At 38.0% G+C, this 22428-nt stretch overlaps 3 protein-coding genes across 5 annotated transcripts; 2 read left to right on the top strand and 1 right to left on the bottom strand.

The window, feature by feature from the left end:
- Positions 1-810: 810 nt before the first annotated feature.
- Positions 811-4304, top strand: avpr1ab (arginine vasopressin receptor 1Ab). Its single transcript, XM_084110677.1, has 2 exons — positions 811-1939; positions 3276-4304. Exons 1-2 carry the CDS (start codon positions 1072-1074, stop codon positions 3677-3679), a joined length of 1272 nt encoding a protein of 423 aa, XP_083966803.1. The 5' UTR covers positions 811-1071; the 3' UTR covers positions 3680-4304.
- A 6805-nt stretch (positions 4305-11109) lies between these two features.
- On the top strand, positions 11110-18971 carry hcfc2 (host cell factor C2). 2 transcript variants are annotated; one of them, XM_084110655.1, is made up of 15 exons: positions 11110-11414; positions 11736-11884; positions 12234-12394; positions 12484-12692; positions 12789-12873; positions 13135-13241; positions 13323-13550; positions 13624-13827; positions 14711-14766; positions 14855-14945; positions 15122-15153; positions 15251-15391; positions 15479-15664; positions 15740-16031; positions 16917-18971. In XM_084110655.1, the coding sequence occupies exons 1-15, from the start codon at positions 11255-11257 to the stop codon at positions 16994-16996; spliced, it is 2181 nt and encodes a 726-aa protein (XP_083966781.1). In that variant the 5' UTR covers positions 11110-11254; the 3' UTR covers positions 16997-18971. The 2 variants fall into 2 exon arrangements, with proteins under 2 accessions (XP_083966781.1, XP_083966782.1); XM_084110656.1 differs by having other exon boundaries at positions 14855-14921.
- A 117-nt stretch (positions 18972-19088) lies between these two features.
- On the bottom strand, positions 19089-21794 carry nfyba (nuclear transcription factor Y, beta a). 2 transcript variants are annotated; one of them, XM_084110657.1, is made up of 7 exons: positions 21738-21794; positions 20910-21003; positions 20676-20809; positions 20277-20474; positions 19952-20030; positions 19683-19762; positions 19089-19567 (listed from the first exon to the last, which is right to left on the bottom strand). In XM_084110657.1, exons 2-7 carry the CDS (start codon positions 21001-21003, stop codon positions 19535-19537), a joined length of 618 nt encoding a protein of 205 aa, XP_083966783.1. In that variant the 5' UTR covers positions 21738-21794; the 3' UTR covers positions 19089-19534. The 2 variants fall into 2 exon arrangements, with proteins under 2 accessions (XP_083966783.1, XP_083966784.1); XM_084110658.1 differs by having other exon boundaries at positions 21580-21750.
- Between the last annotated feature and the right edge of the window lie 634 nt (positions 21795-22428).

The following is a 22428-nucleotide window of genomic DNA, read 5'->3' on the forward strand; positions in this document are numbered from 1 at the left end:
TCCAGTGAGATCATGTGACAACAAAATAAGGTAATTTATAGTATTTCACAATCACAGCAGTGTACTGTACAAACTGTGCAGTATCAGTATCCATATGTTCCTTTCAAGGACTGTTTGGTGGTTACACTACAATTTGGACATGAAAAGGATCAAAATTAAATACAGAACTGAGCTGTGTAGTGTCTCACTTTTTTTCTGGACAGTTACTGATAAACACAAGATGCAAGTAATGCCAATAACTATATTGGATCCATATGTCTCTTGCTTTCTCATACACATGCATGCTTGTAATTCTGACTATTCAAGTCCCTGTAAGATTGCCAGCTGACATTAGTTCAAGATCAGTGTGTGCCACAAGCTCAATGCATTTTTTCTTAACTATATGAAATTTGTATTTCGAACATGACTTGTTCAAATTAGAGAATTTATGTTTCCCTTTGTCATTACCGACATTCCCACAGAGAAAACACAAGTGAAAAACAAGACTTCCAAAATGGCAAACCATCTGTTGATGTATATAAAGCTAACACTAATTACTACAGATTGTACAGCTAAATGAAAACTTAGAATAAAAAGGCTTTGTAGAGACTTTGACATATATGATTATTATGTCAACGTACAATGAAACGTAACGCGCTCGATTGGTTCCAATTAGGGCGCGCGGCGCGCGTACTTACATCTACTGGTGCTAAGGTTGCTTTCATGTTGTTTGGGCGGGCAGTTGAGGATAGAGAGGCGGCTCTTGAGCTTGCCAGCCTCTTCAATGGGGGCTGGATTTAAGGAATGCGACACTTTTCAGACAATCCTCATGACATTTGTGAGTCAGATCACCACAATTGAGGCACAGTTATGTGGACTACCAGAATATGATCCGTGTCTCTGAAACTTAAATCCATCGGTCCTTCCCAGTCTAAGTGTGCTCACTTGGGGACTCTGTGGGGATCCCGATCGGTTGCCTCTTACGCACAAGCGTACGTGCGTAATGAGACCCATGGGGTAGCGCGCGCGCTTCTCCATATACCCGTACGCGCTTTTACGCATGGGAATCACAGTTCGTTTCCAAACCCAACCATGAACAACACGTCGCACCAAATCGCGACGAGCAACGACACCGATCCGTACGGCAGGAACGAAGACGTGGCCAAAATGGAGATCACGGTTTTGAGCGTCACCTTCCTCGTGGCAGTCATCGGAAATCTGTGCGTGCTGCTGGCCATGCACAACACCAAGAAGAAGAGTTCGCGCATGCACCTGTTCATCAAGCACCTGAGTCTCGCGGACCTGGTGGTGGCTTTCTTCCAGGTTCTTCCACAGCTCTGCTGGGAGATCACCTTCAGGTTTTACGGACCAGACTTTCTTTGCCGGATTGTCAAGCATCTCCAGGTCCTGGGGATGTTCGCGTCCACTTATATGATGGTGATGATGACCCTGGACCGCTACATCGCCATCTGCCACCCTCTGAAGACCCTCCAGCAGCCCACTCAGCGCGCCTACATCATGATCGGGTCCACTTGGCTCTGCAGCCTGTTGCTCAGCACCCCTCAATACTTCATCTTCTCCCTGAGCGAGATCCAGAACGGCTCGGATGTGTATGACTGCTGGGGACACTTCATCGAGCCGTGGGGCATCCGAGCCTACATCACCTGGATCACCGTGGGCATCTTCCTCATCCCTGTAATCATCCTCATGATCTGCTACGGGTTCATATGCCACAGTATCTGGAAGAACTTCAAGTGCAAGACCAGGAGAGGCTCCCCACACAGCACTAAGAACGGGATGATTGGAAAGGCGTCTGTCAATAGCGTCACCATCATCTCAAGAGCCAAACTAAGAACGGTGAAGATGACATTCGTGATTGTTTTGGCTTACATTGTGTGCTGGGCTCCGTTCTTCATCGTGCAAATGTGGTCAGTCTGGGATGAAAATTTCCCCTGGGATGGTAAGATGGCATAGGGTCACACATATTAAATGTAAATATATATTTAAACACAATATTAAGTGTAGCTAATTATTCCAAGACTTTTAGTTGGTCGAAGTATTTCTTGTAGTAATTTTCTGGATGCGAGCGGTTAAGGTTCGCCTTTTTGCGCCCCTAGCGCCATATGTTTTAAAGATGTTTAAACAAAACGTGAATAATTTTTTATGATAAATGTGTTGGGTAATTCTATAAAAGCCTTACAAATAGTGACAAACTTTAAGTTTTTTCGACGTATGCTACCGTCCAAAACGCACGGGGGTCGAGCAGCTCTTGATATGGTTACGTGACGTCCTCGCGAAAAACATAGTACACATATTTATTTTGCGCACTCTGTGTAACTCGGACAACGGTTGTAGTCACATTTTTTTTAAAACCTAAATATGTTTATGTATATGTAAAACAACAACAGCAACAGCAAAAACAATATGCTTTTAAGACCCACTTATCTTTTTTCTTTGATTTCATTTTGAGGGTATTAAAGCTCATCATTCCTTTTCCTTTCAAGTGTAATTCGGTTTTCAAAGCCTAATTCTGACATAAAACGAACCAAGTGTAACTACAGGCATCTCCAAAAATAATTGCATACATGTTGTTCATTTTCCTTACTAATGGGAATCCTAATGGTACTTCTATAAAAAATGAAGAAGCACTCCTAATGAGACCAAACAATAAGAATTATCTAAATAAGATCATGCATTTTGCTTCAGTGTATTTTTCAGAATGTCAGTTTATCCAGGAAGATCTTATCTGTCTCTCAGAGGGTTCTTTTTGGAATTCCATTAGCATTCCTTTGAGATTAAAGGATACAGGGGCTTGTATTACTGTTTTTTTCATTATTATCAGTGTTTATATACTGTACCATTACATAATGCTCCTTATATAAATCTAATATTGTTTTATTGGAAGTGCATCTTCCAATATGGACACATACTTGTACACCATGAAAGGAAAAAAAAAAGATTGATTACCTAATATTTTGTTCATAAGTCTGAGAGGGCATATTGATAGCTACCTTTTATTCAGGAGAACTGCATAATCAGATTGCACAAAACTACAGTGCAAGATTTGATTATTATATGAGTCAAAACAGATTTCAGTTCAAAGTTAGTGCTTCAACTGGAGAGAAAATAAAAAGAAAACACATTAAAAATGACTAAATACATTCCGAAACAGTAGTTCAACTATTGAACTAAACTTGTAAATGTATATCAACTTTTGCAAGGTCTAAACCTGCAACCTTCCAGTCATCAGACCAGATCTTTAACCACAAGGCTAACGCCATCTTATTTCTTCTCAGATTCTGAAAATGCTGCAGTGACCCTCTCTGCCCTGCTGGCGAGTCTCAACAGCTGCTGTAACCCGTGGATCTACATGCTCTTCAGCGGTCACCTCCTCTACGACTTCTTAGGCTGTTTCTCCTGCTGGAACAAACCCCAAAACACGTTCCATAAAGAGGACTCGGACAGCAGCATCAGGAGGAACACCCTCCTGTCCAAGCTGACCGCCGCCCGGACCAAAGATGGGTTCGACTCTTGGAGAGACCCGTGCAACTCCCGAAAGTCCAGTCAGTCTGTAGGGTTAGACTATTCCCGCAAATCCAGTCAGTGTTTGCAGCTTGACTGCTCGCGTAAATCAAGTCAGAGTGTGCCTATGGAGCCCGATGGGATGGAGATGACCAAAGACATGAAAATAAATGTATAAATAAAAGAGTATATCTAGTAAAACCATTTTATCACACATAATGAGGATTTATTTACAAAAGATACAAATGGTGTGGTGCGAGTCAGCTCATTTTCTGCAAAACATTAAATATTCATGGTGGAAGAGAGAATAATTTCATAATACCATGAATGAGAATCTACTGAGGAATGTTGTGTTCATTCTTATAAATGAATCATTTATTTTACAGCACATTATGTTGTGTTATACTTTCCTTTATGGCTAAAGTCTGTGACTTATTGGTGAGAACCTCAGCTTCATTTCTTAGGCTGATCTGTGTCTTATTTGTTTACATCGATAACACAAAGCTCTTTTTGATTGGGTGGGAGCAAAAGAGTGTATCGTAAGTGTGTGTACGTTTTATGTGTCAGTTTTATGACTGACAAATAAATATAATTTGATATTAGCACTGGTGTATAACTTGAGCTGTATCTTGTATTGGTCGTGCCAATCTTTAACTGAGCAAAGTGTGAGCTTGTCTGGTGTTTGGTGAACTGTTTATGTAAATATGAAGAATTTTGTTGTTTCAAAAAACATGTAAAGAGAATAAATCTCATGTAAATATATAAAAATCTCAACAAAAGCAAATAAAACATGGCAAACTGTCTATGAGTGTGTGTGTGTGTGTGTGTGTGTGCACAAGTTTCAATGCCTGACTTGTTTGGTTAACACATTCAGACAGGCTGAAAAAATGCTTGATTGACAGGTCTCCTCCACATTCAGATGGACTTTATTAGTAATAATGACACTAAGATCAAAGAACGATGAAATATAAACTTAATTAAGTTATTCTTACTGTCCCGGAGAGCTGTGGGAATAATTATCCACAGCGGAAAACCAGTGTCTGCAATCTTGGCTGCATAATGCAGAACCAGAACACTCTCTTATTACACAGTCTCTTTCGCCCTTAATTACACCACATAACTGAATAACGTCCAATGTATCAAATTTTATTGCATTACATAACAAAATAATCAAACCAATTGGCATCTGAAACCAAATGTTGCCTACAGAGTGCATTAGTGCCCATCCACTTTTTCAGCGGCGCCGGTTCAGGAAGTGTTTTTCTCCCTATTCATTTCTCTAATAGGGGTTTTAAAAAAGTATTTGTTTAAAAGTGTTAAGCCATGAACCTAGTCAATCAAATACGAGGTAAATCATAAGATTACAAACTTTGATTTGAAGCAATAAATCTGACCAAAAAAAAAACAAAGGTACAAGATTGTGAATGGCTTTAGTGAGGGAAAGAACTACAATCCCATGAATCATTGCGAACTGCATAATCGAGTTAAAAGGGATGGAGAAATATAAACTCTTTTAAAAATGTTAAGGATACTAATGCATCCTGATAAAGTTCCCTTGGCCTTTGGAATTAAAATAGCCCCACATCATCACATAGCCTTCACCATACCTAGAGATTGGCATGGGGTACTTTCCATAAGATCATCTCTCAATGCAAATCAAACTAGCTTTTAGGCTAACTGAAATAAAACCATGCCAATCTCTAGGTATGGTGAATGCTATGTGATGATGTGGGGCTATTTTAATTCCAAAGGCCAAGGGAACTTTATCAGGATGCATAGTATCCTAAAAATTAATTTTAAAAAAATACTTAAAAATAAAAATCTGCCTGCCTCTATGGGAATTTAACATAGGGGTGTACACACTTATGCACCATGTATTTTAAGGAAGAACATTTATTTATTTACGATACATTATTCATTCACAAAGAAAATTGGTGTCCTAAAAGGTTGGATTTTTCCTAATTTTTTAAATTAAGACATTAAGTTCAATTTCCAAAATATGATTTTTTATTCCTCTTTTTAGTCAACTTTAGCATGGGTGTATTAACTTATGCATTGCACTGTAAGTTTATTGCAATAAAATATGCTCTTTTGGCGCGTTTTGCTTGTTTTGACTCTGATTGGTGGAATTTTATGTAGCCTATAATCATGGATAATGTAGTTTTCATGATGAATTCCGCTGTTAAACATGATTATTTTAAGAATAAGTTGAAATAATGTGGGCTAAGAGCTTCAACAAAAACAAATACCATCGATTAACAACCTTTCAGCTCTAGGTCTGTCTTTAAAGGTTTATAGATTATTGTTAAAAATCAATTTCCTTATGGAGAAAAGGTTCAAAAAGCTTTTTTTTTTTACTTCTGGAACCCAACTGTTGTGCACTATAATTTTACTTAGAACTAACTTCACTTTCCTGAGTCGTTATTGCACTGATTTTGTTTTTTATTTTTTTACAAACTGGTCTCAAGGTGCTTTTTCGTGGATGTATGAAGTCAGTTATTCTAAAGTTCACACACACACACACACACACACACACACACACACACACACACACACACACACACACACACACACACACACACACACACACACACACACACACACACACACACACACACAGTACTGTTTTACAATATAACAAAAGTCTTTTTATGCTTAATAGCATCTGCTAAATGAAAAATGTGCTTATGCTATCTTTATTTAAAATAAATACCACTTGGATTGATATTATCTAATGCACTATCATTTTAAGTGTGTTTTAGGTATTTTGGGGCCACTGATGTGTGAGTGTGAGAAAATCTGGCATTATGCACCACTATGCATGTGAATTGTTGATCCTCTACATCTGCTTCAATCTCAGTGCGGTTTACATTTAAACTCCCATCATCTCCCACAGCTTTCTCTTATCTGCGTAAAATGAAAACCCAAGTGGCTCCAATCTCCCAATCTGAGTCTTATCAACAGGTATGTTCCGGCTAAACCGGGATTCGAACAATCTCGTCACATAATGCGGGATTCATCTTTGGATCTGAACACTACTGGAAAGCAATCAGCGTTTTATTATAGGATTGTAACCCAATTGATAGGTAATGTCAGGCTCATCTTTTAAACTAAATGTTGCTGACGGGTAAAGCCTGCCTTGTCAATGAGTCAAACAGGAAAGGTTCGTTGTTTTTTAGGCAGCAAATCTAATAACGGCAAGGGCCATGTGGACTTTGAAAGACATTAAAAATATAAAAAGAGCCAGGAGGGAGGTTCCATCAAAACAGGTGGTGCACACACACACAAATAAATCACGCTGGGATACACATTATCACATTGTAAAAAAGTACAAAACCTAAAAAGTTTCCTTACTATACATGGTGAATAACCGTAATGTAATTTTACAAAAAAACACAGTTAAATTTACAGTTTTGGGAAGAGAAAAAGAACGTCACTTTTTAATTTACAGGAAAAAAACTATATTGAAATAAATTGATAATTTGGTTAAATTCCATGTGTGACATCACATTTGACGATTTTTCATTTAAATAAATTGTTTCTTCTTAGTTATTTGTTGTCAGTTAGCTATGTACATTAATGTTTCGTGTTACATCTTATGTTGCTAAATTAATATTTGATAATGTTTTTGCATTTGTCTGCAATGATACTGTGCACATTCTAGTATTAAACTCAGTTGTGATTCATAATGTTGCTTTCTCATTACCACCTTCGTTTTTATGGTGTTTGTCAGTACATTATAAAGGTACAAAGGAGATTTCAGTACTGATTGGTATATTAGTAAAATATATATTATTTTTTTTACTGTAAATATAAGTTAATTCCGTAAGTTAATTCTGTAAAACCTTTGTTCTTCCTGTAACGTTCTAACAACCTTGATGTTTTAACAGTAAATTTCACAGTGCACTTATAGTCTCATCAACAAGGCTAAAAAATGTATATACAGAATTTAGAGGTTCACTCTGCCTGGTCACACTTTTTCCAAATTAGATCCAGAAGGTTCTAAAGTAGATCCAAGGCTTATCTTAGACTCTTAAACCACATGACCCACAATCTGAAAGTTAAATGTTCATTTTTGGCACGAATGGTTCCATGAAGAACCTCGGAAAAGTTATTTGAGGAACCAAAAATCATTCATTTATGGCATTGCAGTGAAAACCCTGAATGTTCCCATTACCTTTAATTATAGAGTGAAGGAAGCCTTTTCATGATTTTCATTAATGTGTCACCTTCTCTTCAAACACACACACTCACACTAGTTTTCTGATGTTACCAGGTGTGTCAGTGGTGGCAGTTTGTGGGTGTAATCGGGTTCGCAGCGACTTGCTTGTCCTCACATGCTTCTGAAAGACAAAGACATGTTATATTAGTTCAGGTGAAGTATGATTTAACTTTCTCTCTTCACATTCATTCTAGCTGTCTATTGATTTTCATTAATGTGTCACCTTCTCTTCAAACACACACACTCACATAGTTTTCTGATGTTACCAGGTCTGGTGGCAGTTTGTGGGTGTATTCGAGTTTGCTTGTCCTCACATGCTTCTGAAAGACAAAGACATGTTATATTACTTCAGGTGAAGTTTTAACTTTCTCTCTTCACATCGATAGCTGTCTATACACATTTGATCAAGGACTGGAGCTTTGGTTTAAAGGAATATTCAGGTTTAAGCATCTCTGCCATGCTATAAATGAACACAGCAAATGTTTTACTTCATAAAAATAAACATAAATGTGTTCAGCACTTCATTTTCAATGGTGAACCATGCATTGTCCCATAGACACAAACACAACACAAGTGTTTCAAGGACATCAAAGAACTTTACTCATTTTTAACACAATCAGTTTGTTGTTCTAGCTTGGCTCAAACCTAAACAATATGTTAAATTATTTTGAAAGGTTACCAGGAAGGAAAGTGCATTGTTTGAGACAGGAAGTTAAGCTTACAGTTAATGGGGGAAGAATCCAAAATAGAACAACTTACATTATGCAGAGTGACGACTTTCCGCAGATTTCAATGTCTACTCTATACTGTATCCGTAATTCTCATACGTCCCTTGTCATGCCTTCCTCTCCAGCTGTCTGCATCTTCTTCACCTCACATCTCCATATCTCTCCCACTCAACATGCTTCCCCTCATTATTGTTCATGAAATGCAATTTAGCCACGACACAAAAATACACTCTTAAAAATAAAGGTTCCAAAAGGTTTTTTTTTTTTTTTTGCAGCAGTGCCATAGAAGGACCATTTTGGGTTCTCCAAAGAACCCTTTTAAAGAACATTTTAATTATCTAAAGAACCCTCACTTAAAAAAAAAAAATCTTGATTTGTTATCACAACTTTTTTTGTCAAATCAGCTTTAACATGGTTCATATAAAATGTTTAGTTTCTATTTATTCAACCAATCTCCATTGTATTAACTAATTTTAAGTTAAACCAAGGTAACTAGGTTTGTAGGTAACTTCATTTTAAGTTAAACCAACAATATTTTTTTTACAGAAGCCTATAAAGAACCTTTTTTTGCAATGGATGTAAAAGGTTCTTCGTGGAACTATTGATCACAATACATTTTTTAAAGTGTATTGCGACATTGTAAGAGGTCAGTCTTGAGCAACAGACATTTTTAGACCCAATACAGTCACCCAATCGTTCAATTTTTGCTCTGTCATGAAAATGATTGAGTTAGCCCAGGGATGGGCAACTTCGGTCCTGGAGGGCCACTGTCCTACAGAGTTTACAAATCACCTGCCTGTAATTTTCTAGTAATCCTGAGGACCTTGATTAGCTTGTTCAGGTGTGTTTGATTAGGGTTGAAGCTAAACTCTGTAGGACAGAGACCCTCCAGGACCGAAGTTGCCCATCCCTGAGTTAGCCTATACAATGGCGTCAACTATAAAACTGGAATGTGAATACTGAGAAGTGAAACAGTGAAACTTTCCAGTGCTCTGAACACCCAATCAAATCAGTGGACAAGAACACACTGTATAAATGACGTTTAAACTATTTAACAATTCCTCTCTTCCGGCATCCCTCGCTCCATTCCTTTCTCTCTCCGGCAACCCCTCGCAAGTGACATACTTTCTCCTACTTTTAAAATAAGAATAGCCATCTCCTTGTTTATTTTTCCACAGACTCCCAGCACTCTCTGGAATATTGTGTAACCATCCATTCCTTTTCTGCTGAGTTGCCGACACTATACGAATAAGCATGTGATTTCATTATTTCAATATTAGGCTATTCAAGAACAGTTTACATGCTAGCCTACATTTGTCACTTACTTTAACTGTTCCTTCATTGTCATTCAGATATACACTTCTGAGATATAGCTCTCCTATTCATTCAAAACAACTATAAGGGCCTGTAGACAGCTGTTACATCTCTCTTCATCTTTCTAAAATCAGTGCAGGAGAAGTAAACTGTCATCACTTCAGAGAAGAGCTGTCTAATTACCGCACTAATCCATTGTTCTTTTTCAATTTCATTTTTCATATTGACACAGCATGAGGCAGTCTTTCAATTACGACAGCCAAACCATATGTCACTAAAAAAATCTTAGTTTGGATGGTTTCTTAACTCTGAAAGTAGTCTATAAAATGTAGTATATTTCTCATAACAATAAGTAGGCCTAATGGATTTAGTAGCCTATAACATCATGGAACAGCTAGTTGTCTTGCACCCCCATGTAAATGCCATTTAAATGTAAAACACTATTTAAATGGTCTCAAATGTGCTTTTGCATGCGCACAATCACATCTGCATGTCCCTGAGAAAATCGTTCGGTAGGAGAACCATAACATGAACTGCCTTAACCTTGCACATAAACACACAACGTCGTCACAGTCACATTTTCCTCGGGCAAAAAAAGGGTATTTTGGTTTTATTAAAGATAAAATTGTTTTTCTGAACGAATAGCTTTCTCTAAACCTATGATCCATAACGTCTAGCGTTTATGGCATGTCTTTACTGTAAAATCATTCCTCATTTGCTATGCCTCTGAAAACCACAAATCCCGATTTAGCCTAGAGTAGACTTTTACTGACCTCTAGGTTTCACCTAAGATATTACAGCTTAAACACAGTTCATGAAGTTCAGATAAAACTTGTTGGATACAAAAGTAAAGATTAAGGACAGTGATAGCTACCATATTAGCATTGTTCAATCTTTAAAATCAATACCCTACCTGTTGCACATTCACAATAATTATTAGATTTAAACTTATTTTGTCATTTTTATTTATGTTATGCATCATAAATAGGCTATATTGTATTTAAACGTTTAAAATGTAATAATTTATTTTATTATTTTGTTCTGTCTCCGTGACTGCGCTATACTAACTTATAAACAAACAATATCTTGGATAGGATAGATATGGAGAGATATTTAATGCTACATAGTAGAAGGGCGTTTTATTAATTTATTTACAGTTTACAATACTCATTCAAATAATATTTTGCTCATGATATGCATCTGTGTGATATGCAATTTTTTTTTTTCTGTATTTTACTGTAATTTTACTGTCCCCGGGGCTTATTTTTTATTTGTAAAAAAAACGGGAGGAGCCTAAGAACCACAAACGGCTCTGATTGGTCGAGAATGCGCCGCCTTTTGATCACGTGACCTACGTCAAGCCCATCACAGACAAGTTTTCACGCACGGGGAAATGCTACGAACTGTTTGCATGTAGTCAGTTTTTACTGCAATGCAATTGTGCATGTGCAAAATTAAAATTAGATGAAAAAAATACCGATAACCCATTATGATTAACAAGGGTCCTCTATGGAAAAGAGTGCGGTCTTACGCTGGACCGGTTCCGAGAGCGAGGCATGGGCACCGGGCCGTGGCCATACGAGAGCTGGTGGTTGTGTTTGGAGGTGGAAACGAGGGAATAGCGACCAATCTGCATGTTTATAACTCTGGTAGGGCACTAGATAAACACCAACTGCATTAATGCTGCACAGTACAGTCAATGCACTGTTAAAAACAACGAATACATGCATATTGCCATATACATATTTAGACGTGACTTATAATTCCCAGCAATGAATGCACTGGATTACTGTAACAAAATTTTGGTTAATATACATTAAAATAGTTAGAAATGCCTCTAAACTTTGATTATGTTTACATATTCAGTTTTAATGCTGATTGGTTAATGTAGATTAATAGTTGGAAATGCCATGAAACTTTTTTACACATATTGAAACTTATTAATGCAAGTTATAAACCTTATATTTTAGTGACCAAGCAGTGGTTCCTACCAGCAGTGAGAGGTGATATCCCACCTGGTTGTGCCGCTCATGGCTTCGCTTGTGAAGGCACACGGATCCTGGTGTTTGGAGGAATGGTTGAATTCGGCCAGTATACCAACAGTCTCTATGAACTGCAGGTGAGCACTTGTGCCATCATAATGTAGTCACACCTAAATTAAAGGTGCAGTAAGCGATTTCTGAGAAACGCTGTTGATATTTGAAATCACCAAAACAAACACGCCCCTTTCCAAAAGGATCACACCCCTATCTTTCTAGCCCCACCCACAAATTCACAAACACGCTATGCAACACAGACACCTCCCCCCTCATGAGTGGACACGCCCCTTACTGCTGATTGGCTACAAGTGTGTTTCGGTCCTCTGCCTTATCCACTTTCAACAGCGTTTATCAGAAATTGTTTACTTCACCTTTAAAGCATTAATAGTTTATGATAGGAGGGCCCTGATATCAAATCTCCTCTCTCAGGCCAGTCGATGGCTGTGGAAGAAACTGAAGCCCCGCCCACCAAGGAACGCATCACCTCCATGCCCACGAATTGGCCACAGCTTTACTCTTCATGCTAATAAGTGCTACCTTTTGGGTGGAATGGCCAATGACAGCGAAGACCCAAATGGAAATATACCACGGTGTGCATATTTATATGCAAATATTTATGCCAAACTTAAAAACGCATAAATACTTACAATGGATGCTGTATATGCGTGTCTCTGTGCAGGTATTTAGATGACTTCTACGAGCTGGAGCTGCAGGCCCAATCCGGGGTTAAAGGCTGGAGCATTCCTGAAACAAAAGGCGGAGGCCCGTCAGCCAGGGAATCCCATAGTTCTGTGATGTACTGTGGCAAGGGTGGCAGTGCCCCAAAGCTCTACATATTTGGGGGCATGTGTGGGCACAGACTGAATGACTTGTGGCAGTTAGACATTGGTAAGGCCTTATTCATATTCACAAAATAATGCATATGTCCTGTATCTCTTTATATAATAGTTCATTAGGTTCAAGCTAATGTCTCAATTATTTCAGAGACTATGACTTGGTCATTGCCTCCAACCAGAGGGGAACCACCACTACCCAGGAGTCTGCACACCTCCAATGTGATTGGAAACAAGTAATGTGACAGACGGTTATTTTCGCTTAGATTTGCTTTAAACATCTAAAACCAGAAGGATAATTAGCTTTTTCATGTCATGTCACAATGGTTTGAGATGTGTCCTCTCTCAAATTCACTTCTAACAAAGTCAAGATGTTCAGAGATGATGATGTTCAGTCAAAACGGCTATGCCAAAGTCTAGTTTTGGCAACTATTATCTTACCTCCCACTGTCTTTATTTTTCCTCAAGTTCTGTATCTTCTTGATTCTTCATTGTAGGTTATATGTGTTTGGAGGATGGGTTCCCGTCGGAGAGGCAGAAGAGACTCTCGCTGCTGATGGAGTCAAGTGGATCTGCACCAACTCCCTTTCCATACTAAACCTTGGTATGATCAAGAATATTACACTGATCCTGCACTTAGATAATCTCAGAAATTGCTTCAATAATAAGCACTTGTTTACTGTAGACACACTGACATGGCATAACCTGACACTGGAAGAACACCAGCAGGGATTGGCTTCAGGCGTACAGTCGGTGGAACAGGAAGAGGGCAGTGCACACTGGCCCAAAGCACGAGCTGGGCACTGCGCAGTAACCGTCGGCACTCGTTTATATGTCTGGAGCGGGCGAGATGGATACAAAAAGTTCAATAACTACCAGGTCTGCTGCAAAGATCTGTGGTACCTAGAAACAGGTGAGCCATCATTGTCATTACAAAGCACACTTTTGGACGTTTCAATGAACATTTGTGTCATTTGTGTGCGTAGAGAGGCCTTCCACTCCTGGTGCGGTGTTTCTTGTGAAGTCCACAATCAGTATTCTGCATGTCGCCTGGCGGCCCCTGCCTGCGGCTGAGTGTTACTTGCTTCAAGTGCAGCCGGTCACGTCTCCTCATTCTGCTTCAGTTGAACCACAGTCCACAACAACTCCTCCACCAGACCCAGGAGACAGAAAGGAGCCAATACAAAAAGGTAATACAACTTAACCACTCACAGGGTTCATACAAGGTGCTTAAAGTGCTTGAAGTAAAAGACTTTTTGAAAATTTAATTTCACTTAAAAAAACATATGAAAAGGTACTTGAAAAGTGCTTGAATTACTGAAAGACAATAGGCTATATTACAAAATAGTGTTTAATTTGATTGATTAAAGAATCTTTTCACATTGATATAGAGCCATTTCACATGGCTATGAGCGTGATATTGCTCATATAAATATTCAAGTATATGACGCCGCTTTTATTCTTCAGGTCAATCATATATTCATGGAAGAAAAAATCAGTTTGAATATGGAACACGATATATTTGTCATAGTATCCTTTTAATTGTTAAAGTTACCACAGCCATTGCATGTGCTGCACTTTATTTCTACCATTTTGTTTTATTCAGTTTTTTTATTTATCTATTTAATTTGTCAAAATAATGTTTATGAAAAAAACATTTTACACTTACAATTTTTTTTTAAACTTATATTTTATATATATTATGTATAATGTAAATATTATTTAAATGTGAAATTATACATAATGATATATAAAATATAAATAAAAAATTACACCCATTGCAATTAAGTAACTTTAACTAGTAATTAAAACTACAAAGTATATTTTAAAATAAAATATCAAAAGAAATATATCTGAACAATGCTATGGAGTTCTTCATATGCAACATCTTACTTAATGTGATGAAGAAGTATGTAAATATGTGATTTACCACGGCTGTAAGGTGCTGGAAAAAGTGTAAAAATGCACCTTAACAAAATGCTTGAATTTGACTTTGGAAAAGGTGCAAGAACCCTGTGTATATTAAATATTTGTATTTATTTAGATACATTTTCTTTTCTTTCATCTGTCTAGACTTCCAGCCAAGTGCAGCTGTCAAAGATAAAGGAGAGAGAGAATCTTCATCACAGGTCAGATATCTGCATTTTAGTGGAATCTATATATATAATCTATATGTATATCTATATATAAATCTCAGAGGCCCCTTTCTCATTTCAGGAAAGCCTTTTGAGGCCAGAAGGAACGAGTGAGGATGGATCAGACATTCGACCAACAGGGGACAAAGGTAGAAAAGCGAAAACTGCTTCTGGTATAATATGCATGTTTCTTTCCCACTCTTGCATTTTTACTTTTGGCCTTTCTGTGGTTTAGTACATATAGTTAAGTACATATACCTGATGATGAATATTTAATGTGCATAATCAAAGATCAAAAAGGTGTTTCCGTGACATTTCCCTCACTTACTGTTTATATTCTCATTCACAGAACGAGAAATCTCTTCAAAACCATCCCAACAGGTAGAGTGTTTCGTTGTGTCTCTGTGCTTGTTGAGCATATAATGCGTATAAAGCTCCTAAAAACACACTCACACATTCCCCCTCTGTGCCCTGACAGTCTGAGATTACAAAGGAGTCTGAGTGGTTTGATGTGGGTGTGTTTAAAACACTGTATTGTGAGGTTACACACTACTTCCTGCCCTCTGAGGATGGTGACATGGCCTCAATCCTGTCTTCCCGAAACTCATCTGACAGTGAGGTTCGTCTGCAGTACACACACCTAAGTGTAACGGTTTCCAGTTTTGTGTCAGTGTGTTTTACGTCACCGGTGTTTTACGTCTGACAGTGGAAGTTGCCGGGTCCTCATAGTTTCGCGGGTCACGAGAAGCAGGAACTGGCCTCAGGAGTCACATACAAGTTCAGGGTGGCCGGACTGAACAGCCGTGGCCTGGGCGACTTCAGTCCCGTCAGCGAGTTTAAAACCTGCCAGCCTGGATTTCCCGGCGCTCCGTCTGCTGTGAAAATCACCAAGGTACAATCATTCTTCTCAGTGATGACAAAAACATTTTGTGTTCGAAGTTGTTTAGATGCTATGTCATCATTTCAGGACTCTGACTCTGTGCACATCACCTGGGAGCCTCCCACCTCTCTGTCCGGGAAGATATTGGAGTATTCAATGTACCTGGCTGTGAGGAAGAGTCGAGGGAACAGTGCGGAGCGACCCGGGGAGCTGGCCTTCATCCGAATCTACCGCGGCATCAAGACTTCATGCACAGTCAGTGAAGCCCAGCTGAGCAACGCACACATCGACTGCTCGGCACGGCCCGCCGTCGTCTTCCGAATCGCTGCCAAGAACGAACAGGGCTACGGTCCCGCCACTCAGATCCGCTGGCTGCAAGGTGTGCAAGAGCTTCTGAAGCTTTGACTCATGAGTGTGTCCTCATCACATTGTTGAAGAATTTCCTATAGAATCACCAAATAGCATTTGGGTTTTAAATTTAAAACTAATTCAGTTTCAATTTCCTGGGCTTTTAAAGTGCCCCTATTATGCTGTTTTAAAGGTTCCTAGTTTTGTTTTGGAGGTCTTCTACAATAGGTTTACATGCATCCAAGGTAAAAAAAACCCACTTAATTTTCTCATAGTATACACTGCACATCTCCTCATTTCTCAAATCGTCTGAAACCGGTTTGTTCGATGATTCAGTCTCTCTAAATCCCTCCTTTCCGTGAGCCTACCCTGCTCTGATTGGTCAAATGGCCCAGTCTGTTGTGATTGGTCTACCCTGCTCTGATTGGTCAAATGGCCCAGTCTGTTGTGATTGGTCTACCCTGCTCTGATTGGTTAGATGACCCAGTCTGTTGTGATTGGTCTATCACTTACATTGTGTGTCAGAAACGGCCTAAACTTATAGCCAACTTACCTTTATTATGGCACTGATGTCTCTTATGCTCGGCAAGGGTGCATTCATTTGATCAAAATAGAGTACAAACAGTAATATTGTGCAATATTACAATATAAAAATAACTTTTCAATTTTAATACACATTAAAAAGTAATTTATTCTTGTATTGGCAAAGCTGAATTTTCAGCATCATGTGTCACATGATCCTTCAGAAATCATTATAATATGCATTGTTAAACTGTTGTGGTGATGCAATTTTTTTTTTAGGATCCTTTGATGAATAGGTTCGAAAGAACAGTTATTTATTTGATATAGTAAACTTTTATAATTTATGTGTCCTTGTCACAGTCCAGTCCTAACAGCTGCTTGTGTCGTCCTGCAGACACGAGTAAGCTGAAATCCTCAGTGACGCAGGCAGACTCCAGCGCTCCAGCGGCAGAGCCTGACACCACCTGCAGATGAACTCTCACCCCCGATGGATCGCACTGACAGCCAAAGCTCTAATACTTCAGGACTGCATTTTACTCTCTATCATTACACAAGGCCATTTTAACATAGCCCAATTAGTGACCAAAAGTGATCTCAGTCCACTGCTTTGATTGACTTTTAATGTCATGGCATTGTTTACACTGTAAGAGTTTTAGTTAAATCAGTGTTAAATCGTGTACATTTTACTTTTTATACTGAGTTCATAATATAGTTTTATTAAACGGTTGTAGCCACTGGCAACACTTTTTTTTTTCTCTCTCTTGAAATACCTAATCTGGTTTTTGTGAGCAAGATTTGATCAATCCTTAGTGGAAAATGAGCTACATCCCCATATATTAAGATGCGTTTTGTACCTTCTTTAAAATAGGCCTGTGTATTTTTAAGAACTGCGTAATTGCTAGCAGTCTGAACATGAACAGCTCCCCCAGAGCTTTGATTTTTTCCCTTTTTATAAAAGCCATCCAATTCTTACTCTAAACAGAATTTTATTGAATAACTGGAGGAAGCGTTTCCCCTTGCCTTATCATTATACATAAAAACAGTGCAATTTAAAGGTACACAATGTAACTTCTAACCCTCTAGCTCTAGCAGTTAAAAAAAACTGCATGCATTTTGCAGAAGAACAATGTTTTGGTTGTGCTTCGGCTCTGCATGACTGCGAATATGGTTATCCTACTGTTCATAAAACATCCACATACTAGGCTTAAAAGAAATAACCAGTTTAGGTTTATTTAACCAGAAATGATCCTCCACAATAGATAATGCTTAACAATGAACTCTTGTTAGAAAGCTACATATGACAATTTATCTGTTCAACCTAATTCCCTACTCACCTGAGTAATACAAACACCGTCTCCACGTCGCTTTTGCATTTCAAATCCCTCAGTTCTCGCCATACCCGAAATGCTCTTGTTTTATTATGAGCTCTGGCACATTCTGTTTGACGTTTGTTTTAAACGGGTGATTCCCCGGTGGTTGGAGATTTAGCTGCTCCATGTCAACCTTTCTCGCTTGATGTGACAACTAACCTATACTACTCACACCTCATACACGCGTCAAAGTTGCAGGAGCAGCTTTTCTCCAGAGACACGGGCAAGTGACGCAATTCCCCACGAAAACCATCCAGACGGGTCTAAAATATAAACACTTACAATAGGCTTAACATAGTGAATCAGGGTAAGAAAAAAACATGTTTTAAAAGAAGACTTGAGGATGCATTAACTTTGTATAAATGTTGATTTTGAACAAAAAAGTTATTGTGTACCTTTAAATAGAATAATTCAGGCAATGATCAAGTTTTGTTAACATCACAAAAACACAGTCAATCCTACATTTTGCCCAAAAAAATTAGGGTATATAAATACTACTAATTATTATAGTATAAATTATACTAATCACTCTTGGTAAATAAAGTAGATGTATTACTATGTACAATTCATTAATGCACTGAATGTGCATTAATGAATTGTACATAGTAATACATCTACTTTATTTACCAAGAGCGATTAGTATAATCAGTCTTCTGGGGGGCCTTTTAATATCCCATTTATACAATTGCTTATGCAGTTGTACATTGGAGATTATATCTGTATTAATGTTCCATTAGCATTTCACTAATCTAGAAAACTACAAAGAGTATCAATGCCACAGATAGCGCCATTTCTTCATTTACAGACATGTACATATTCACTCCCTCTTTGTGCATTCTCAGGAACACCTAGTGCCCTTTCTCGATGGCAAAATAAACATCTGAGAAAGTTTTTGACCATTTTTAAACACATTTTCCATTCATTTTGAACTGACTGTTTTTTGTTTGTTTTATATTTGTTCTACAACATTTCAGTCAAATATAGCTCATATTTTTTGCCACATTCTCATAATAGTCTTTCTGAATAGGCTAAAGTTTACTAAAAAAGGGCATTGCAATAAAAATCATACATTCAAATTCATTTTGATCTTGACCATTTTTTATTTTCTATAAATGTTTTTTTTTATTTTTATATATATATATAAAAAAATTAATGACTTTTTTTTTTAAAGACATGCTGAACAACATTCAAACAAAGACAGATCACATTTTTATTCAAAGAATCAGCATAACAATGTCAGTTAATGAGGTTATTTAAGATCAAATGACATCAAATTAGAATTCCATTACTTGTGGGAATGTAAATGGTCAATATGGCCTTGTCTTCCCACTGCCCCATCCCAAACTTTAAAACTTATTAAATACCAAATAGGAAAAAAAAGAAAGAAAAAAAACTCACAATTTGGTGTGGCCTGTACCAAGCAGACCAATCAAAACACACACTGGCCTAAATATAACACTGAATTAATTACAAGACATCACTTAAGATCAAATCAGCCTCCTGGCAACAGGCACTTTTGTTCCTGCTCTGGTAACCAGGCATCTCTTGGTCTTCCAGCACTGACCTGAAAACTTTGCAAGGCAAGAGTTAAGTCTGTCTGGACACTGGACAGGCCACTAGATATAGTCGGCCTGTTCTTCAGTCATGAGAATTGTATTTGCTGAACGCCAGGGATCTAAAGGAGTAGAAAAAGAGAGACGGTTTAAATAATGAGCATAACTAAAACCTCCAGCCTGTCTAATCTTCAGTCATAAATCTGTGGGCTAATATGGGCTGGTTTACATACTAACCTGCTGGTATGAGGTGGTGTATACCATCACGTTCTGTTGCTGGCCATCTGCAGTGATCAGTCCTGCAGGCAACTGACCGGCTGCAAGTTAAAAGTGAAACGCTTCATATTCATTCATCATGGAAACCCTTTAAAACACCAATAGCTATAAATAAAGGGTATGGTATGTTTCGATGACATCAAATATTTTCTGAACAAGGCACTTGCTAAAGAGTTTGGATGTCTCAGCTATATGCATAAAATAAGCTAAATGAAAAGGTTTGAACTTACTGAAGGTGTCATCTGTTAGTTCTTCACCAAGGCCTTCACTGACTGTAACCGGAGTGATGCCTTTCTCACCCTTCATTGCCTTGGAAACATGAGCATGTTACTTTTGTGCTCTAAAAAATGACATTTATGATGACACATGCAGGTATTGCTTTTGCACAAATGACATTCTGCAATATTTGATCTCTTTGTTTCGCTCAAAGAAATGTTCTCTACAATTCTTTATATGGATGGATATTCATATTTTTAGGCCATGATCTGTTGAGACAATAAACCATGATCTAGTTAAACTGGTGTGTGCATATATATGTGAGTGAGTGAAGAATACCTCTCTGAACTTCTGCAGGTAGAGTTTAAGCGGCTCCACGTACATGTCAAAACCCAGAGTGGACATGGCAAACAGGATGTCCTCTCCATTAATGGTCTTGCGTTTCTCTTGATGGCATCTCTCGCTGGCCTCAGATGTGATGAAGCTGATGAACTCGCTTACACACTCCTGCACACACTCTTTTGCATCCTTGGCTATCTGAGATTAAAAAGAGTTGATAAAAGGCCTTTACTTGTATTTAAGTTTAGGACACTCAAAAAGACAGTTTCTCTTGGATATACGGCACAATAGGGAAGAAAAGATTATCGCAACTTAATAAACTTGATATTTTATAGGTTTTCCAATAACATGGGAACAGTGTAAGATGCACAATACACAAAATACAGAATGAGCAACTACCTTTCCAGTCTGTGGGATGGCATTCTTCATGATACGGGCGACATTAGCGATGGGAAGGTAAATGTCTTGCTCTCGAAAGTTGTCTTTGCTTCCGTTGCCATCCTCATGGTCGTTAAAACTTTCATCCCCATCATCTGCACACATACAATGTACAATAAACATGCTGCTTCTTATCTCAAAATAAATGTTTTCTTAATTACATTTAACACAGGTGAATGATGTCCATGTCCTCACCATCCTGGGTCTGTAAGACATATGTCCCTCCGGTCATATACTCTCCAGTTATTCCTAACTGAGTAGTATCTGTGGTACTGCTGTCTCCGTCCATCTGAAAAAACAAATATGACAATGAGGGTGTTAAAACATTTATTACAATTACAGCTTCATAATGTGCAAGAATACACTCATGTCCCAGGAAAAAAAACATCTAAATAACTCCCCAGAGTATGATGAAAAAATATTATTATTAAAAAAAATTATAATAATGAATAGCACACATGGGGTTAAAGCACTATAGCATATTATATATTTACAAATACATATAATAATATACATTTACGAAATATACTATTTTAGATTAAATACGTAATAAATGTGTGCAACGTGGCTGTGGATATGTTATTAATATAGTCAATAAATAGTTATAATAATTATTTGTGTGCATCTCTAGCAACCCTTTGTTTTGATAGTCAGCTAGCAGGTTAGCATCACACCAGCTCAAGCTAACTAATTACACGCATTTAACAGGAAGAAATAGCTCATTTGTGAACCATTTACATACTTTAACCAGAAACTAACAGTCTTCTTTTATAAATAAACTTGCTGTTTATTAAATGTGATTGAATGTGACTTCGGGGCCTCGCGTGCATTTAGCCTCCATCTCTCCACTCAAATAATCCCTTACCCATCCTCAAACATTCATTCTTTCAACACTTCCTGCATTTAACTGCTCCGTCGGCCCGGTAAAACCTGTAAACGTCTGCCGGTATCATCCCTTTCTACCCGTTAAACGCGAGAATTATCGCTGAAGCGGATCATTTGACCAGAGCCACAAATACAAACCTGACTCGCGCTCGCGCTGCAACTTGATTGGACGGAAATGGGTCTGCGCGAGACAGTTTGTGCCCGCGCTTGTGCATGCGTGTATGTCGGTCACCAGGGGGCGCGCTGAGGAAATTGTGAATTAAAGCTACAGAATCCAGTGCATTTGGCTGCATTTAACTACATGTCTTGTGCAAATGCTTTCTAATGACTTTAATCTTAAAAACGTTATTTTTTCTTTATTTGGTTTGATGATATGATAAGATTAATGCTCACTGTAGGCCTGAATACATGTGGATAATTATAATTTAATTTTATGTAGGCCTAAATAGGAGTAAATCATATACATACATACTTCCCTCAAACGTCCCCTGATTTCCCATTCATTCCCCTTTTGCAGGTCTCAGGTAAAGATGCTAGAGCTCAATTTGACAAAGACACCGAACGAGGTTTCAAAATGCAGTCTTATCATCACCAACTATGAAAACTTTCCTTTTTTCTGCATTTAATTGCTCCATTTTTTTTTTACTTCTTTCTTCATGACTGAATTATGCACCATATGATTTAAAAACCCCATGCACAGTGAAGTAAATAAAAAAGTAGACTAAATAAACGCTAATCGTTTTTGTGGCAAAATCCACAAATAACTGCATTTACCAGGAGTTTCCATTCATTTTATGTAGTCATTTTTAGCTGTACAGTAAAAACTCCC

This window comes from Abramis brama (genome assembly GCF_963993115.1).
Source record: "Abramis brama genome assembly, chromosome: 4".
In the NCBI taxonomy this organism is placed as follows: domain Eukaryota; kingdom Metazoa; phylum Chordata; class Actinopteri; order Cypriniformes; family Leuciscidae; genus Abramis; species Abramis brama.

What these genes read in the sequence shown, in the direction of transcription:
- avpr1ab (XM_084110677.1), top strand. Translation starts at nt 1,072, where the DNA reads ATGAACAACACGTCGCACCAAATCGCGACGAGCAACGACACCGATCCG. An exon ending in TGAAAATTTCCCCTGGGATG is followed by an intron (nt 1,940 to 3,275) that starts GTAAGATGGCAT and finishes ATTTCTTCTCAG; the next exon opens with ATTCTGAAAATGCTGCAGTG.
- hcfc2 (XM_084110655.1), top strand. Translation starts at nt 11,255, where the DNA reads ATGATTAACAAGGGTCCTCTATGGAAAAGAGTGCGGTCTTACGCTGGA. An exon ending in CCAAATGGAAATATACCACG is followed by an intron (nt 12,395 to 12,483) that starts GTGTGCATATTT and finishes GTCTCTGTGCAG; the next exon opens with GTATTTAGATGACTTCTACG. An exon ending in CTTGTGGCAGTTAGACATTG is followed by an intron (nt 12,693 to 12,788) that starts GTAAGGCCTTAT and finishes CAATTATTTCAG; the next exon opens with AGACTATGACTTGGTCATTG.
- nfyba (XM_084110657.1), bottom strand. Translation starts at nt 21,003, where the DNA reads ATGGACGGAGACAGCAGTACCACAGATACTACTCAGTTAGGAATAACT. An exon ending in ACCTGCAGAAGTTCAGAGAG is followed by an intron (nt 20,031 to 20,276) that starts GTATTCTTCACT and finishes CATGTTTCCAAG; the next exon opens with GCAATGAAGGGTGAGAAAGG. An exon ending in ACTAACAGATGACACCTTCA is followed by an intron (nt 19,763 to 19,951) that starts GTAAGTTCAAAC and finishes TTTAACTTGCAG; the next exon opens with CCGGTCAGTTGCCTGCAGGA.